The sequence below is a fragment of the Mesoplodon bidens genome (assembly GCF_964165515.1).
Source record: "Mesoplodon bidens genome assembly, chromosome: 4".
Classification (NCBI taxonomy): Eukaryota; Metazoa; Chordata; class Mammalia; order Artiodactyla; family Ziphiidae; genus Mesoplodon; species Mesoplodon bidens.
In genome coordinates, this window is record NC_138160.1 from 17,308,387 (window position 1) to 17,328,906 (window position 20,520).

Below are 20,520 nucleotides of genomic sequence, written 5' to 3' on the forward strand. Positions count from 1 at the left end.
GAATGTCAGCATACACCGTTTAAATTCATTTGGCTTCCCTGGTGGCGCAGTGGTTGAGAGTCTGCCTGCCGATGCAGGGGACACGGGTTCGTGCCCCGGTCCGGGAAGATCCCACATGCCACGGAGCGGCTGGGCCCGTGAGCCATGGCCGCTGAGCCTGCGCGTTTGGAGCCTGTTCTCCGCAACGGGAGAGGCCACAACAGTGAGAGGCCCGCATAACACACACACACACACACACACAAAAAAAAAACAAACAAACAAACAAACAAACAAAAAAATTAATTCATTTTAAGGCTGCCTAAGGTATCAGTATATGAAGAATCATTCATTTGAGAACTTCTTTATCAGCATACTTTAAGTGTGTTTTCTATTTTTCACTATTGTGAACAATACTACAAGGGGCATCCTTCCTTTTATATCTTTGCATATCCATGTCAGTATATCTAAAAAATAGTTTTCTACCATAGATATATGTTCTTTTAAAAATTTTGATAGACATTGTCAAATTACCCTCCAAAAAACTATGAAAATCAACCTTTCTGCTAACGGTTCTGCACATTAACAATTTTGTGAATTATCAAATTTGCATACTTGGTAGGTGAACATTGCTATCTCCTTCTCCTTCGTGGTTTCTTAAATTACTAGTGAAATTTGAGATTTTTTTGCATAATTAACATGTGTTTATTTTTCCTAAGAATCTTCTGCTAATGTAATTTCCCCATGTTTATTTGATTGTAGTCATTTTATCCACTCATCAGAACTTCTATGGATCCAATTGATTCTACAGTTGATAGGAAACATGATTTCGACATTTGAAACCAACTGTTAGCTTCACCAAATACAGAAAGAAATATTGGTGCCATAGCAAAATCATCTAGCATCACAATTACATAGTAGAAATGGAAAGGAGGGATGATTTTCTGTATCATTCCCAAATCAAGCCACTTAATAGAAACTGGCATCACTTTTTCTTTTCTGATGCTAAAACCTTACTCGCCACTCCTTTGGATCAGTATTAGCTTCAATTCTTTGGTTATTAGGTTCATGTTGAAACCTAGAATTTGTCCACCTATCAATTCAGATTCAGTGCAGCTGCATGTATCTGAAATCCAACTCGGTAGCTTAAAAAGGTGAGATTTACTTTCGTAAGAAGGCTCTTGGGATTCGCAGACCAGAACAGGAGCATCAGTTCTGTAATGGATCATTCTTCCGGACCCTTTTATCTTTCTGCACTAAGCAACAGGCTTTCATCTTTATGATTGCAAGTGGCTGCTACATTTCTGTACCACGTCTGCTTTAGGCAACAATTGAAAGGAAAATGGTGATGGGTGAACTATGCCGGGTGTGATTTTTTGACAGGAAACCTACATCTTTCCTGGAAGTTCTACCTAATTGCCTGTGCTTAACATCCTACCATCTAGAATTACATCGCATGGTCATTCTTAGATGAAAAGGTATGGTAGGAGGTGAATATTTAATTCTGTACAGTGTCACCCTGATCAAAACTCAGTCCTCTTAGTAATAGGGAAGGGGAAGCTGAATATTGGATAACTAACAGCATTTACCTAAAGGGAAGAAGAAGCATGATCCTATTTTTTTGTGACAAATGTCATGTTTTTGTATATGTGTATATAGTCAGCTGGGCTGTCAGAACACTAACTGCCCTGGATCAGCAGATGACTGTCTATCAAGAGTATTAGAGGGTCATTCTCTAAAATCCCTTACAATAGAGGTTGGCAAACTTTTACTGTAAAAGACAACATATGGACCTAGAGTCTGTCATACAGAGTGAAGTAAGTCAGAAAGAGAAAGACAAATACCATATGCTAACACATATATATGGAATCTAAGGAAAAAAAATAATGTCATGAAGAACCTAGGGGTAAGACAGGAATAAAGACACAGACCTACTAGAGAATGGACTTGAGGATATGGGGAGGGGGAAGGGTAAGCTGTGACAAAGTGAGAGAGTGGCATGGACTTATATACACTACCAAACGTAAAATAGATAGCTAGTGGGAAGCAGCTACATAGCACAGGGAGATCAGCTCGGTGCTTTGTGACCACTAGAGGGGTGGGATAGGGAGGGTGGGAGGGAGGGTGATGCAAGAAGGAAGAGATATGGGAAAATATTTATAATTATAGCTGATTCACTTTGTTATAAAGCAGAAACTAACACACCATTGTGAAGCAATTATGCTCCAGTGAAGATGTAAAAAAAAAGTAAAATAAAATAAAAAAATTATAAAAGCCCTCTGACCTAGACTCCGCCCAAGGGTTGAAATAAAGGTGACCCAATAGAAACAAACAAACAAAGGCAACATAGTAAAGATTTTAGGCTTTGTGAGCCATAGTGTTGGCTGCAAACTCAACTCTGCTACTGCAAAGCTCAAGTACCATAGCAATATTTAAATGAATGGGTATGGTTTTGTTCTGATAAAACTTTGTTTACAGAAACAGAGAGCAGGCTGCATTTGTCTCCACTGCCATGGTTTACTGTTCTGTCCTGCACCACATAACTAGTTTTTTGTTGTTGTTTGTTTAATTTCTAAAATTAGAAGCAGTGCAAATACCACTCACTCTTAAGCCCACAATGTAAAGTGAGTTTCTCACTCCACTAACTTTTATATCACCTTCCATATGTTCATATTACAATATGCATTTGATGCTATTATAATGATTTTTATGTATTTGTTTTTCCACAGTGAGTTCATACACACACACACACAATATGATTTCCAATATTCAGCCTAAAGCTTGCCATACTCTTTCTTGCCATACACCAGAAATCATGCGTGGAACTGTGGTACAAAAGAGACTGAAAGCCTACTCTGCTTTGTCCCCTTTCTCCACTACTTTCAGGCATTAAATATTTCTCCTTCAACCATACTTGTCTCCATAAAAGAACTTAAGAATACAGTTGACCCTTGAACAACTTGGGGGTTAGGGGTACCAACCTCCTGTGCAGTCAAAAACCCACAGATAACCTATTACGGTTGGCCTTTGTGTAAGAGGTTCCTATATAAGTGGACCCACGCAGTTCACACCCGTGTAGTTCAAGGATCAGCTTCACTAGTATTTCCCTCCCATTCCTACCTTTCTCTCCAAGTCCTAAATGAGGACTGAAATGTCTTGGCTTGTTCCAAAGTCCTCCAGCCTTTGCTGCAATGATTCCTTTAGGCTTCATGCTTCCTAAATGTCCAGCATTCTTTAACAGGCTCACATGTACCCACTTAGCTTTCACTGTGTTCACACACACGTATATATTTCAGGGTACATTTCTGATAACTTTTTTTCCTCCCCTTGTCATTTTCCTTGGCTTTTCAATCTCTGTTCTGATTCATTTCAACTATTTTCAATGTCACCTGTTTTCCTAAATATTTTTCTAGATAAGGTGGGAGGATGATATACTTTCTGGATCCTTCTCCACATATTTATTTCATGCTAACAGATGAATCATGTTTTGCCTGAATGAATGATTTGGGGTTTCAGTCTTTTCTCTGTAGGCTGACAGTGGTATTCAATTGTTAACCACTTTCAAATATTTCAAGTGATAAATATGATGTGAAAATGTTTTTTCCTAATAGGTAATTTTTAAATATCTGAAAATTTGTAAAAATTTTCTCTGTATCCTTAGTTGAATCCTGGCAAAGTTCCTAAAGCCTAAGTTTGATTCTTATTCTATTACCCTTTCCAGGAACTCAGAAAGTCTGTTAAACTTGTAAATTCTGTATATTCCTCACCTCCAGGAAAAAGTGTTATTTTTTTATAACATTTTTATAACCCTCTCCTTCATCTGCTGTTTCCTGCTCTCTGGAAACATGTGTTATTCACATGCTAGGTCTAATTAACATAAACTCTATGTCTCATCTATTTCTCACAATTGCCATATATTTGCATTTTTGTCCTCTGATTTTTAGCTCCTTCTTCCAGTCTGGGATGTTCTTAAGTTCCAGAAAAATAATTTGGGTCTTATCAGTGACCCTTCATGCTTCAATACATACATTGATTTTTTTGTTGTTTACTTGTTTATAGAAAACACGGCTTTGAGTTACGGAAATCTCTCTGCAGTGTGCTTAAAACACTAAGTGCTCTGATTATCTACGGTTCAATACTCTTTCTTGGTAATGACTGCTGTGCCCATTTTTCTCTCTATGGTGCTTTGCCTGCACTGGTGACCGTCATTTCCTTTGCACTCCCTGGGGTTCTTACTTGGCCCCTGGCAGTACCTTACCAGTGGCATTCTCACAAGTGGTGGAGTCATAGAGCTCTTTGCTTTTATAGGAGAAGAGGACTGGCAGATGGGCTGTCAGTCCCTTGACAAGGTGCTAGGAGCAAGTCTGTTCTGGAGTTTTCTCACAAACTCTCACCTGCCAGAAATAATGGTGTTGAGTTGTTCAACTTTCCTAAGAGACCAATGAGCATGAGTGTCTTCTGGGCCTTTCCACAGGCTCTCTGAGTCTGGACCCTGCATTCTACTCTGGTCCCTGGGGAGCCAGATTAGCAATGGCTTTCCCCTGAGATTATGGTTAAGAAGGATAATTTAGACTCTCTTTCTAACCTGCTTCCCCAATGGCTTCAGAAGCTATCTGCTAATCTCAGGAGAGCTAAAATGAGTGGATGTGGGGAAAAAAATATAAACTGCAATCTTGAATTAAAAATCCTTATGTATATGAGACAAAGGATGTTAACAAAACATATTGTGGTAATCATTTCACAATATATGTAAGTTAAGCCAACATGCTGTTCACCTTAATCTCATACAGTGCTGTATGTCAATTATATCTCAAAAAAACTGGAAAAAAATTCAAATTAAAAAACTATATATATATATATATATATATATATATATATATATATCCAATTGCACAGAGTGATTTGATTCATGACTATAATACCTAATTTAAAACCCATACATATACTTAAATATGTAACTTAAAACTTAATTATGTAAAACCTTTATTCAAAATATACATTCTAAATTCAAACTGAGAGCCTCACAGAGGTAATAAAAATATCATTATCACAGCTGAACTTTATTTTAATTATATTTAGGAAATTTATCATCTGAGATGAAAATAAACTAAAATAGCTAAACCATGGAAATCTGTGAGTGGTGGGAGAACCCCAGATGATCAGAAGACTGGAGACCTCAATCGCGACTTGTCAAATGCAGTGCAGGCTCTGCATTCAGGACAGCCTAGAGTCAATTTCTTCTAGCAATTTAGGAAAGAATTTCGGAAAGTTACTTATATACTGTACACCAATATGCACAGCTTTAAAGCGGTATTCAAAATACTTCACAAGGTGGTCATATATTTTCAAATAAATAAGGGATGTAAATGCTTAGGAGTATCAGCAAAGTTTATTGATTAATGTAGCTATTGCTTGTACTATTAATACTATTATAATTTAATCATAACCTGCAAGCATAAAAGACATAGCAATTGATTTCCAACATTATATTATATGTATCTATACAAATTGTCACTGAATGTGTTGGTATGGTCAAAGAATTATGCCAGTTAAGCAAGAATTGCAAGTGTTTTCTCATTTATGGTTGTTTTACCTTGAGATCAAGCTGTTTCTTAAACTTACAGATTCAGAAATTTGTTTTAATAAATATTAGAATAGCTAGGCCAAATATTCTATAATACCTTAGGCCATAGAAAATTTTGAAAATATTTTGGAACTTCTTCAGATTTCTTCACTCCCCCCAAAAAATTTAAAAACTGGTCTTCAAAAGATGATTTTTGGATCACCAAAAATATATTAAATGCCAAAATATAGAAATGGTTTCTTACCCATATCTGACATTTCAGGCACAGTTACGATATATGGTCCATCTGTGAACTTTGGAGCATTGTCATTGATGTCTTGCACTTTGATGATAAACTCAGATTCAGGTTCAAGGGGCTTGTTTGTTCGTCTGTCAATAGCCTGAGCATGAAGCACATAGTGGGTCTTCTGCTCTCTGTCTAGGCTTTTTGTTGAGTGGATGTCACCCGTGGTATCATCAATGATAAATATAGTCCCAGCACCTTCTCCAGTAAGGATGTACTTCACAGATCCATCACCTTTGTCAGAATTGGAGTGCAGCTGTAAATAAAGATGGAATAATTTAACACGAAATTATACTCCAACTTCATTCACATGGTGTTCTCTCTATTAAATCTATAATTTAATACTTAGTTTGACTGTGACTTTTCTTCTCTCCACAGTGTCCCATGGGTTGCTACAATCATCTATTGGAGTGCAGTTTTTCTCCAGTTGGTATCAATATGGATATTTTTATTATGATCTGCCTAAGATACAATTATTGATGGAAGAAAAATTAATAAGCAATACTTATTAAAAGAAAAACAATAACACTTGTGGTCATTCTACTAAATACACACTTTACTACCTACATAGAATAGAACTGAAAAAAGAAACTACCAGTAAATCACTGCTGCCTTCCACATTTGTAGGGATTTTTTTAAAACACTGTAAGACAAATTGACATTCAAATTATTTATTAAAAATTCCACAAAAGAGGCACTTATTTGTCACAGAAGCATTAATTTTATAATTTACAAAAATAAATATTTTCTAGATTAATTGTTTACATTTAGAATTTTAAAAATACTTGTGGTAGAATATTTTCTTTCTTGAAAATTTATGAAACATTAACTCAAAATTTAAATAACAGTAATAGATTTAATCAATAAGTAGGCCCTATTTTTTAAAATTGATTAATTTATTTTTGCTGTGTTGGGTCTGCGAGGGCTTTCTCTAGTTGTGGCAGGCGGGGGCCATTCTTCATCATGGTGTGAGGGCCTCTCACTATCGCGGCCTCTCTTGTTGTGGAGCGCAGGCTCAGTAGTTGTGGCTCACGGGCCTAGTTGCTCCGTGGCATATGGGATCCTCCCAGACCAGGGCTCGAACCCGTGTCCCCTGCATTAGCAGGCAGACTCTCAACCACTGCGCCATGAGGGAAGCCTCCTAATTTTTAATTAATTGAGATACACTAAAAAATTTCACTTATTAAATTAAAATGATCGAATATTCTTTGAATAGACATTATAGAGTAATATTTCAGCAGAGGATTTCAACAAGAAAGATAAATAACGGCAAGATAATTATAAGCTTCTTTTTATCATATATATATTAGCAAATTCTTTTAAACTGCCTATGGTTCACACTTAATATCTTGCTATAACTTATAACATCAAAGTTCAGTTAAATATTTCTATGAATACTACTGCTATATTTCTAGCTAAGAACAACCTCAGTATTTTCTTAAATTGCAAACACATACCTGAAGAATGGTTTCTCCCAAGAGATCTGAACAGTTATCCTTCATATGAAACCTTTTTCATCACATAACCTCAACTACTCACTTTTTGCACATTTCTGACCCTTGCAAACATTGAAAATATATAGCCTTGTTCACATAGCATTTTGGTTTCTAGCCACAGTAAAGTGAAAATTTTCAAGGTTTATGTTAAAGTCTCTGAACTCTTAGAAGGTATATTTTAAAAGATAAAATATAGGGATTTCCCTGGTGGCACAGTGGTTAAGAATCCACCTGTCAATGCAGGGAACAGGGGTTCGATCCCTGGTCTGGGAAGATCCCACGTGTCGCAGAGCAACTAAGCTCATGAAACACAACTACTGAGCCCATGAGCCACAACTACTGAGGCCACATGCCACAACTACTGAAGACCACGTGCCATAGAGCCCATGCTCCACAGCAAGAGAAGCCACCACAATGAGAAGCCCACCCACTTCAGTGAAGAGTAGTCCCCGCTCGCCACAACTAGAGAAAGCCTGCATCAGAAATGAATGGCCATTATGAAAAAGCTAGAAACAATAAATGCTGGAAAGGGTGTGGTGAAAAGGGAACCCTCCTGCACTGTTGGTGGGAATGTAAACTGATACAACCACTATGGGGAATGTATGAAGGTTCCTTCAAAAACGACAAATAGAATTACTATATGTCCCAGCAATCCCACTACTGGGCATATACCCTGAGAAACCCATAATTCTAAAAGAGACATGTACCACAATGTTCATTGCAGCACAATTTACAAGAGCCAGGACATGGAAGCAACCTAAGTATCCATTGACAGATGAATGGTTAAAGAAGATGTGGCATATATATATATATATATATATATATATATATATATATATATATAAAATGGAATATTACTCAGCCATAAAAAGAAATGAAACTGAGTTATTTGCAGTGAGGTGGATGGACCTAGAGTCTGTCACACAGAGTGAAGTAAGTCAGAAAGAGAAAAACAAATACCAAATGTTAACACTTACGTATGGAATCTAAAAAAAAAAAAAAAAAGGACACCAGGAGGGGAAGGGTAAGCTGGGACAAAGTGAGAGAGTACCACTGACATATATACACTACCAAATGTAAAATATATAGCTAGTGGGAAGCAGCCTCATAGCACAGGGAGATCAGCTTGGTGCTTTGTGACCACCTAGAGAGGTGGGATAGGGAGGGTGGGAGGGAGACACAAGAGGAAGGGGATATGGGGATATATGTATACATATAGCTGATTCACTTTATTATACAGCAGAAACTAACACAATATTGTAAAGCAATTATACTCCAATCAACATGTTAAAAAAATTTAAAAGACCCAATGCAGCTATAAATAAATACATATAAAATATAGAAAAAGGCAATATAAGGAAAGAACTATTCTTATGGGAAAATGAAGGCATCTGAAACATAAATAATAGTACATCAGGAAAAGTTTAACTTATTTCTTGAAAACACATAGGACATAATCAGGGACAAAATTCTGATGGGAATCACTCAGCTAGATTCAACCAATTAAATCATTTCAAAACTGCTTTTTTGGAGTTTTTCTAAAAAGGAGTAAAAATACATTAGCAAAATATGAAAAACACAGCTTTCAAAGTTTCACACTTCATTAGTAAATTAACTACTAAAAGAAGCAGTAAAATGAGTTGCATAGAGACAGTTGCATGCATGTAGAAAGTGAATTTATTCATTTATTTATGTCTCTTGACACATCATTTTAGCACCTACAAGAAAAGATTTATCATTTATGCAGTAGACATCTATGCAACATTGATAGAACAGTCTGTTTCACATTCTCCAACTTTGCCTCTATCCATGACCAAAGCACAGCAAAGTAAAGCAACAAATTCATTGAACAAATGTTTCTAAAATCTTTTCTGGAACTTTTGTGTTATTAAATTAACAAAAGGTGAGATCGTTTTAATAGCTATTGCTATACTTTATATAACTTATAAATCTATATATTATAAATATAATTAATTAAAAACACTTGAGGGCAAGGTTTAAGCCTTCTAACAGCTAATTTTTGAAAGACAAAACAATGGTGACAATTAACTCTTTTCCTCAGGATATATTCGCATACTCTTTTATATTTTTAGCGAGCTAAATTTGAAATTATTTAGTCTTGGATTAAAGGTTCACATTAAAAAGAGTTAACTATATATATATTTTTAAATAGGCATATGGATGTAGACCAGAAACAGAAATATGTAAAAGAAGTAGTAAAGTTGTCAGTCTAAAGCATCTGTTAAAAAATTATATGTTCTGTGCTTTATACTGATTATGCTAAATAATTCAAATAAAAGATAAATGTCAGTAGCTTTATGGCTTTAGATTTTAAAACTTGAAGCTGACTTCACATTTTTAAAGTTTTGAGAATTAGCATATAACTTAGCATATTTCAGAAGTTATGTCTAATTAGAAAATAAATGTGCAATACAATCAGTGAACTGTATTTTTCACCAGTATTTATATTACTGTACAACACAAAGTTACATCAAAATATTTTAACTATGTATTTGGATTACATAAGTTGTTGATAATACTCAGTTTGAGTGTTTTACTAAGGTAGGTGATCACTTTATTAATGGATTTTTTTAAATCTCTCATCTGGCCTGCTGGAATCTTGAAATGAGAGTTACCATGTAACACTAGTGGAAACCCAGCACAGTAGCAGTAGGTCAATTGATTAATAGTTTATATGATTTTCTTTTAATTAAAAAAATCTTTTTGGAGTATAATTGTTTTACTCCAAATGTTGTGTTAGTTTCTGCTGTACAATAAAGTGAGTCAGCTATATGCATACATATATCCCCTCCCTCTTGGACCTCCCTCCTTCCACACCCCCATCCTACTCATCTAGGTCAGGTCATCACCGAGCACCGAGCTGAGCTTCCTGTGCTTTATAGTGTGTCCCCACTAGCTTTTTTTTTTTTTTAACATCTTTATTGGAGTATAATTGCTTTACAATATTGTGTTACTTTCTGCTGTATAACAAAGTGAATCAGCTATATGTATACATACGTCCCCATATCCCCTTCCTCTTGTGTCTCCCTACCCCACCCCTCTAGGTGCTCACAGATCACTGAACTGATCACCCTGTGCTATGCAGCTGCTTCCCATTAGCTACCTATTTTATCTTTGGTAGTGTATATGTGTCAGTGCTACTCTCTCACTTTGTCCCAGCTTACCCTTCCCCCTCCCCGTGTCCTCAAGTCCATTCTCTACATCTGTGTCTTTATTCCTGTGCTGCCCCTAGGTTCTTCAGAAACATTTTTTTTTTTTTAGATTCCATATATATGTGTTAACATACGGTATTTGTTTTTCTCTTTCTGACTTACTTCACTCTGTATGACAGACTCTATTTTATACATGGTAGTGTATATATGTGATTCCTAATCTCCCAATTTGTCCCACCTCTCAGTGATCCACCCTCAGGATTACCTCTTTTCCATTGGACCTATTTTCAAATCTTTAGTTCTATTTACAACATGCACTCTGCAACAGAGGTTGGGGGAAACACTGGCTACACTGTCTTGTTTTCCTTAACAAGTAGGTTTTAAGATTCTGGAAGAACACATGTTTTGTATTAGGTTTTGTAAGGCAAAACATGATGAATAAGTGAGTGAATGAATGAATACATGAATGAAATGGATGAGCAGTAATGAATGTAGTAGAGGTAGAAATCTTCAGACATGGAGAGAAAACTTTTAGATACAAATGATCAAGTTATACAGATAATCAGACTAGAAATGTGCTATCTTCGAGGGTGGGCAGCAATGAGACATCAAATGAAAGGGAATGGGAGTCTAGTATGTAAAGTAGGAATGCTCTGGATATAAACACGGTACTGACTTAGTAACCAGTAAACTATTACATTGTAAATTTAACTAGCTACTAGACGATTTGAGAGATTTCTATCTTTTTTACATTAAATATATAAAAATATTTGGAAGATAAAGTTGACTTTCATCATATATAGTTCAGAAATACTACAAAGAGAATAGTAACATGGTGTTATTGTAACACACAGTGGTGGAAATGTACTGGTGTTATTGTAACACACAGTGGTGGAAATGTACTTTTAGAGTCATGAGATTTTGCATAGTGAGTGATATTTTTATGCTAAAGGAGAGTTATTATACTGTCCTAAAGCAAGAGTAAAACATCCTTGTGTATCTGATCACATAAAAACATAGGGTTAATTAATTTTTCTTTAAAGAACAGAAAAGGGGAGGAGAATGCAGAAAGAAAACATAGTCACCCAAGTGAAGCAAAATGAACACTTCTCTGACATTCTTTGAATAAATTATAGCTTCCTTAGTATTAAGGAGTAACCCACAGCACTTAGAAAGTTAATGTGACACACATGAGTTCCCCTCAGAAGACTAATTATTCACCCTGGACCACATTAGGATCCAGATCTAAAAATGTATATCTTTTACTCTAATGCAGAATTCCTCACTGAGATAATATTCTATCCTTTGGGGACGAATAACTCTAAAAGGTTAAGAAGATGGTGTCAGAGCAATTAATTTTGAAAGTTGCTTTTAGTTAGGACTTCAAGCTATATTATAAAGATAGGTCACTAACTTAAAATTGTGATACTTTGGACTACATAATTTATGCATTTTTATGAGTAGGAAATCTATTTACAATAATAATTCCAGTAGAAACAGTCAGAAATATTATACGGTAATTCCATTATAATCATTTTCTCCACCACATAAAATACAAGTGATGCAATGTGAGACCTATGTGAGGATCATAGGAAAGGCATGCCATTAAAACTTATTATGCATCTCTCATTCCAGAATGTGTTATATTTTAAACTATAAGCAGATAAAACAAAATTCAATTGAACTCTTAATAAGTAATTGATGCAAAGGAAAAACACATCGAAGAGTAACAGCCTATTGGTAATTAACACATCGCCCTCTTCATGCAAAAAAAAAGGAATACATAACCATCAGTTTTAATTACGCATCAATACGTAAAAAGGTATGTTAAAAACAGTAACAGTAAAGCGTTGTGTTCAACCACAAAACTAATGTTAATCAATTAAAAGGTTAAGAAATTAGATGAGGGTAAGAAAATAAGGTTTGCATTTGTTTAACTATAAACATCCAAGGTCTTTGCAAACATGCAAAGGTCACATGTTGAATTTTAGTTTCTAGCTTTTAACTGCTTTATTGGTATTCTTAGAAAAGGAAACAGGTGAATGAAAAGGAGGAAGGGAAAAGGAGCAGAAAGGAACACATTTTTAACTATTATAACCCCTGAATCGCAGCTTAGGGCTATTAACACACAAGATGGAAAACTACAAAATACCTCTAAAAAGTCTGAGGTTGTTTTAATTCTGTAGGCATCAGCTCTACTTCAGAGAGCCCCATTCAGGTGCGCCAAATATTTGGGCAGTGCAGGAGGCATTCAGTGGTTGAGAATTTCGCTATTAATTTCTGGGAAGCCTCAAAAAGTGACCAATTGATTAGAATTGAAGGGAGATATATATAAGACACAGGACTACCTATTATCTGTCAGAGCTCATGTCTTCTTTTGTCTCCCAGTCAAGGTCTAGTTGAGAAAGGGGTGGCTCTGGCAGCTGGTTTTAAAGAGAATAAAAAAACCTCACAGAATACTAAACATTATTATAATTCCATAAAAATACTGGCCCAAACAACTGTCCACACATTCCAGTGTGCTGCGATTTTATCCCCATTTAAATTTGTCCGTCACTCTTCATTTTAGCCCCTTTTCCTTGTTAAGAAAGCAGTAATTACACTGAGAAGGGAGGGCAAAGAAAGATAATGGAAGTGTGAATAGCTTCAGTCTTTTGGAAAATTCATCTGACAATAAAATGTAAGAGTCTCATTTGATCTGTCAATCACTTTGAGGAGTTTATTCATCCAACAAACATTTTTTGGAATGTCCACCATGTGCCAGTCATGGTACTCTGTACTTAAATCCATCACTGAACAAACAGGCTGAGATCCCTGCCTGGGTAATGCCTACATTCATTCCACTGGGGAAAAGCAGACAGTAAGCAGAAAACATGACAATACACAATATGCAAGACCCACAGTTAAAAAGGAAAGAGAGAAAAAATGAAGTAATATCAGAAGTGGTCAGGTGGTAAATAGAAGTGGTGATATTAAATAAAGGAATATGGTAGGTAGAATATTTGTCCCTCAAAGATGTCTATGTCTTTATTCTGGGAGTGTTTGAATATGTTGCTTTACATGAAAAAAAGATATGATTGAAGTTGAGGTCTTTTGAGATGAGGAAATTACCTTGGTTTCTTTTAGATGGGACAGATCTGAATATCTGGGTCCTTAAAAGGGGGAGGAATCTATCCCAGCTGGGTGATAGAGAGCAATGGAAGTGTGAGAAGGATTCAGCGCTTCATTGCTGGGTCTGAAATGTAAGAAACTTTGTGTAACTCCCAAGAGACATCTCTAGAAGTGGGAAAAGCCAAGAAAATGGATTCTTCCCCAGAGCCTACAGAAGGAACGAGACCCTGCCTACACCTTGATTTTAACCACATGAAAACTATGTTGAACTACTGACCGAAATAATTATTAGGAAAAAAAAGTATTGTTTTAAGCCACTAATTTGGTAATTTGTTATAGCAGCAATGAGAAACTAATAAAGGAGTCAGATAAGACATATTAAAAAGATGACATCTTAGCAAATTCTGGAAGAAGGTGAGGGAGATAGCCAAATGCATACTTCAAGAAAGAGCATCCCAGGCAGGGGCAACAAAGAGCGAAAGGATCAGGTTAGGAATATTACTAACAGGTTCCAGAAACCAGGAGGAGGCCAGTATAACTGGAGCAGCATGGGCAAAGAGGAGGGTAGTGGACAAGACATCAGAGAACTTACTGGAAGTGAGATCATGAAGGATCACTGTATGACATGGAGACACTGGATGGTTATGACAGTGGAGTGTCATCATCAATTTACATCTCAAAGTGATCCTGCTGGCTTCATTACTGAGAACAGGAAATAGAGGAACAAAAGTGAAGGCAACGGGCACTGACAGAATGCTACTGCAATAACAAGATGACTGATGACAACAGCATGGACCAGGGGTAGTAGTGAAGGTGGTAGGAAATAGTAGGAAATAATATATCATGAATATATTTTGAAAGTGAAGCAAACAACACCAAAACAAAAATAAGCAAGTGGGGCTACACTGAACTGAAAAACTTCTGCACAGCAAACAAAACCATCAACAAAATGAAGAGGCCACCTAGGGAATAGGAGGAATTCTTTGCAACTCATATATTTGGTAAGGGCTTAATATCCAAAATATAAAAAGAAGCAATACAACCCAATAGCAAAAAAGCAAATAATCCAATTCAAAATTGGACAGAGTAACTGAAAAGATATTTTTCCAGAGAAGATATACAAATGGCCAACAGGTACATGAAAAGGTGCTTGACATCACTAATCATCAGGGAAGTGCAAATCAAAACTATAATGAAACATCATCTCACACTTGTTAGAACAGCTATCATCAAAAAGACAAGATTTAAGCATTGGTGAGAATGTAGAGAAAAAGACACTTTTGCACTATTGGTCGGAACATAAATTGTTACAGCTCCTATGGAAAACAGTATGGAGGTTCCTCAAAAAATTAAAACTAGAACTACCATATGATCCAGCAATTACCCTTCTGGGTATATATACAAAGGAAATGAAAACTGGATCTTGATGAGATAGGGACAGTCCCAAGTTCACTGCAGCATTATTCACAGTAGCCAAGATACTAAACAACCTGAGTGTCTGTCAAGAGATGAATGGATGAAGAAGATGTGGTATATATACATACAATGAAATAATATTAAGCCATGAGAAAGGACATCCTGCCATTTGTGACAACATGGATGGACCTGGAGGGCATTATGCTAAAAGGGATAAGTCAGACAGAGAAAGACATATACTGTATATCACTTATATGTAAAATCTAAAGAAGCTGGACTCATAGAAACAGAGACTAGAATGGTGGTTACCAGGGGCTGAGGGGTGTGGGAAGAGAGATGTTGGTCAAAGAGTACCAACCTCCAGCTATAAAATGAACAAGTTCTGGGGAATCTAATGCATCGCATAATGATTATAGCTAATAAGAGCCTATCAGATACTAAGTGAAGAGATCTCAGATGTTCTCACCACAGAAAGAAAATGATAATTATATAATGGGATGGAGGATTTAGATAAGGATACAGTGGTAATTGTTTTGCCATACACAATTGTATCAAATCAACATGTTGTACATCTTCAACTTACACACCGTCATATGTCGATTATTTCAGTAAAGCTGGAAAAAAATGAAAGAAAGGGAAAAAGCAAAGATTCCCTAAGAAAGTTGATATGGGGTATAAGTGAAAGGAGAAGTGAAGCACAAATGTTAGGTGTTTGGTCACAGTTGCTAAAAGTATGAAGTTGCAATCAACCGAGATGTGAAAGAATCCAGGCACAGGAAGTTGAAAGGAGAAGATTAGGAATTCAACTTCAGACATGCTAAATGAGATATTTCTACTAGAGATACCAGTGGAAATTCCAAGAAGTCATTTGTATATGCAGCCTGGAGTTCAGAAGACAAATGTTGTTGGCTTTATAAACTTGGTAGGTATCAGGACAAAGGTAGTATTTTGAGTGATGAAACAGTATGATATTATCAATGAAATAAGTGGAGAAAAAAATGGAAGGGCTGATGATTGAAACCTGTAGCGTTTCAAAATTCAAAAGGTAGAGGGACCAGAAGATACTGAGAAAGAACAATCAATAAAGCATGTTAGTGTCCTGGGGGAGAAAATAAAATGGAAAATTAAGCACCTGTGCATAATGATAACTATATAAAAATAATTATTATTGATTATTTTAGAGGCAAAAGAAATCTGAAGTTTCAGCTGGAGTGAGATAGCTTTACAACTTATGAATTATTAAAATAATAATGTGAATATATTAGCTCTGAATATCCATAATTTGCTGTTCATTGAGGAAATCATATTGTAGAATAATACAGAAGACAAGATCTTATTTAGAGAAAAAATATAAATAACAATAAAACTACATATATATTATATTCCTATTTATTAACATGATCAAGTAGAAAATTAGAGAAAGATATAATCCAGGAATCTTACACTAGAGGGAAGACAGAAAAAGAGGCTACACTGAAGTGAGCTAGTCAATTTTCCTTTATATTTATTTCATAGTTTTAAGTTATTGAATGAGTATCCATTACTTTTTAGTATAAATGTTGCTGCTGTTATTAAACAAGGATTCTGGGTTTTATTAAGGCCAATTGTGTGGTAAAGCCATAATATATTGCAGCCGTTTCTCAAAACAGTAAGAATAATTAGAAAATCTCAGGTACCATTTGGTCTCCATGCATAGCCTTTAATCTTTGTTTACTTCTCATTCTGAGATGTTTAAGAATTTGGTCTTTCTTATGGCCATGCCTCAGGGTGCTAAATTCTGTCCTGAATTCAGCCACATCTCTCAGTCTATGGTATTAAGTTGTCCAGCATTGCTAGCTAAAGCTTACTCATAAATGTCTGCATGTTTAGTCAGTCTTGAAATTTTTGGATATGTATCCCTTCCTATCTCATATGTCCCTCACCTAAGCTTTATTATTTCTACAACTCTATTTAGCTATCCCTCTGGCCTTGTGCTTATTCTAGGTTAAAAACCAATTTGATGTAATTAAAGGGGAGAAATTAATTGCAACCCCACTATGTAACAAGCAGTATGCTGAGACGAATCATAGAGAGCTATAAAGTTATAAAGATTTTTAGCACAGTGAGCAATGAAGATCATCAGACCCACAAAGAAGTCAACGTTCTGATAGAGGTATGAGTTGAAACCAACTTTCTGTTGCTGGAAGTTTTCCCCAAAGGGTGCTGACTCTCAATTTATAGACGTATTTCTCCATTTCTATAAAAAGATGAAAAAGATTTTCAATTTAAAAAAAAAAATTCTCATCAAACTTTTTCCTTAAGCATTTGCATTCTGGATTTAACCCTAACACTCAACAGAAATTGTTCTAAGGTCAGTAAACATATCCTGGTTATTGAATATGTTAGTGAATAACATATTTTTTAAAGTAAAGGGCCATTTTAAGAACAAGATGATGCTAATTCAACACAGGACACAGAGTGCAAAACTCTCAAATATTGAGTGTTCACTCTGGAAATGCAGAAATGGGAATAGTGAAGTTTTTTGTTTTTGTTTTAATGGAATAAACTGTGGATTGAGGATCAATGAGGAAGACAGTACGAGCTGTCTTGCTAAGTTTTTCTGTGCTGGAATATGAAGTTATTCCACACAGTGTTGAGCCCACATAACTGCATGTTGAAATAAAAATTATGCGGTCTACAATTGTGCACAGATTTTCCTCTCAGTTAAGCTTGCTAAGGATAGAAATTATATTCAGAAATTTTTAAACCATAAAATCCAAGTTGCTCAGTTACAAGCCTGAACTCATTCTGTATCTTCTGTATCTTCTGTTGTGTTTATCATCAGATTGAATAACCAGAGCTATCCTACTCTCCTGTCACTCAAGATGAAATTTTATGTGTTAATACTGATTCTTTCTTCATTTCCCCTTATTCAAACTTTCTAAATTCTTTGATTCCATCTCCTTAAAACCTCCCACCCCTCCACCCCCTTCTCTCCATCACAGTTACCACTGAGTTAATTCATGGTCTCACACTAACTTTGATTATTGCTGTTATCCCCTAAATGTTCCTATTATCTTTCTGTTTCTGTTCCATCCACGTTCTATTCACATTACAGTTCAGTGTGTTATTTATAAAATTTGAATTTGGTCATTTCCTGAATAATCAATTTTAGAGCATTCCACCGCCTTCAGCTGGAATTCCCCTCCATCTGGCTCCTGTCTGTGTGTCTAACTTGATCTTTTCATACTTCACCATGGATACTAAACTTCAGTCAAATTAAACTAGATAATCTAGCTCCAAAAGAGCCAGACTGTCCACAGCTGATCCCCTTCAAACTCAATATTTTCTATTTATCTGCTCAGAGATAAGTAGTTTCCTATCTTTTGTGAAGTATCCTTTGAACTTTTCATTCAAATAAGCTGCCATTCCTTTGTGATGCCAAAGAACCCCTTGTTTACCTGTCATTCAGCACTTACTGCTTTTTTTTCAATGAAATTCCCCAGCTCTCCCAATTTACTTGACTCTCATTGAGGGTAAGAGCCACATTTCATTTGTTTTCATGTTTCCAGTACCCAACACACATCTTTTCAATGAATATTACCAAAGAATGAAATATGATTGTTAACATTTTCACAAATAATTTCATGATACATTTTAGTGTACCAAATAGGAAATAAAGAAATTACAAAGTTATAAAATAGAGTCAAGATATTAAAATAATACCAAGAGGAAACTTGGTTTAACAGGAAGGAATGAAGAGATCTAAAAGTGGAGAGTGGAGAGGTAAACATTTTTTTAAAAAAACACCTAAAAAATCAACTTAGACAACTGACTATTTAAAGCAAGATTAATAACATTGTAAGATGGGTTTTATAAGGTTATTTGACTAAAAGGTATGACGGAAGTAGAAAAAAATGGAATGGGCAGATAAACGCAATTATACTGTTGTAAAACAAAGAATGTGGCTCACCACCCAGTTCTACAAGGACTAAGGCATTAGCCACTGCAGCCGCTGACGGACATTGCACCCTGAGAGGAGCTCAGGATGAAAAACAGGATGAGGCACTCTGTGCTTTGGAAAAACAGGTCCCTTAGATAGTTTGGTGTATACCTCAGGAAGAAATTTAATGTACTCAGATTCTTGCATTTTTTCATATATAGAAAAGCATTAAAACATTACCTGAGATATCTGTTCTTTGTAACAGTAATCTTTTACTAAGATGTATGCATTAAAAAAAATTATTGGGGTATAGTTGATTTACAATGCTGTGTTAATTTCAGATGTACAGCAAAATGAATCAGTTATACATACACATATATCCATTCCTTTTTAGATCATTTTCCCATATAGGCCATTACACAGTATTGAGTAGAGTTTCTTATTAAGAACTCTACAGTAGTTCCTTATTATTTATCTATTTTATACATAGTAGTGTGTATATGTCAATCCCAATCTTCCAATTTATCCATCCCCCCTTACCCCGTGGTAACCATAAGTTTATGTTCTACATCTGTAACTCTATTTCTAAGATTTATGCTTGACTGAACTTACTTCCTAGCCAAAAATCATATATATCCTGGCTTCTCCAATATCCCTTTGGAACAGTCCCCTCAGAAGGGTTACTGGGGGGCTGTATCCCACGGCAGTCTTCAGTAAGACCCTGAACAAAACTTAAACTCATAGCTCTTATGTTGTGTGCTTTTGTTCCAGTAGACACTGTCATGAAGGTATTGAATTTGTGAAGGGGAAAATTTGAAGGGTGAAGTGGAAGTTGAAAAGCAGGCAGTATCATGTGTGAAGTGGGCAGAGGGAGTAGTGTAGCAAACATGAAGTGTCAGGTGTGAAGTGGTACAATGTTGATTCCAAATAGACTTTTATACTTTGTGAATGTACATTGTTTGGCACTAGAACAAACATGACAACTTAATAAAGTAATGCATAACTTAAAAAGTCAATAGAAGAATTAAGCAGAATTATAAAAAAAAATTGAATAAACCATGAGAAGGTAGAAAGGAATGTTAGAGAATAAAAACTGATAAGACAAAGTAGGAACAAAACCAATATTGCCAATGTCTACCAACCCTATCAATCATCATATTAAATGTAAATATACCATAGACTTCAGCAAAAATGGTGGAGTAAGGACAACTAAAAATTTCTCCTCCATAAAAACAATGAGAACACTGGCAAAAAGTTGTAAGAATCAACTTTTTCAGAGTTCTGGAAATTAACCAAAGACTTACAGAATTCCAGGGAGAATGTAAGCAAGAAAAACAGCTGAATCTTTGTGTGAATTGTTAGCTTTGGTGGTTTTTCAATTTCGTCCACTTTCATCCTCCCCCCTCCCCCTCAGCTCCACAGTAGTCTTGGAAAGTAACATCCTGAAATTGCAGTGAAAACCCACAAAGAAAAGTCTAGGGCCAGATAGCCTCACAGGTGATTTCCACCAAACACTGAAATAATTAACATCACTTCTTTGTGAAGTTCTCCAAAAAAAT

The 20,520-nt window shown here is 35.7% G+C and overlaps 1 protein-coding gene across 1 annotated transcript in view; it reads right to left on the reverse strand.

Annotated features, from left to right (window-relative positions):
* CDH18 (cadherin 18) overlaps positions 1-20,520 on the reverse strand; it is a gene marked incomplete at both ends in the record, with an annotated part of 320,575 nt that overhangs the window by 225,793 nt on the left and 74,262 nt on the right. Inside the window, one exon of the mRNA XM_081233726.1 lies at positions 5,805-6,099. Within this exon, the coding sequence (XP_081089852.1) occupies positions 5,805-6,099 (295 nt within the window). The remainder of the gene's footprint in view (positions 1-5,804; positions 6,100-20,520) is intronic.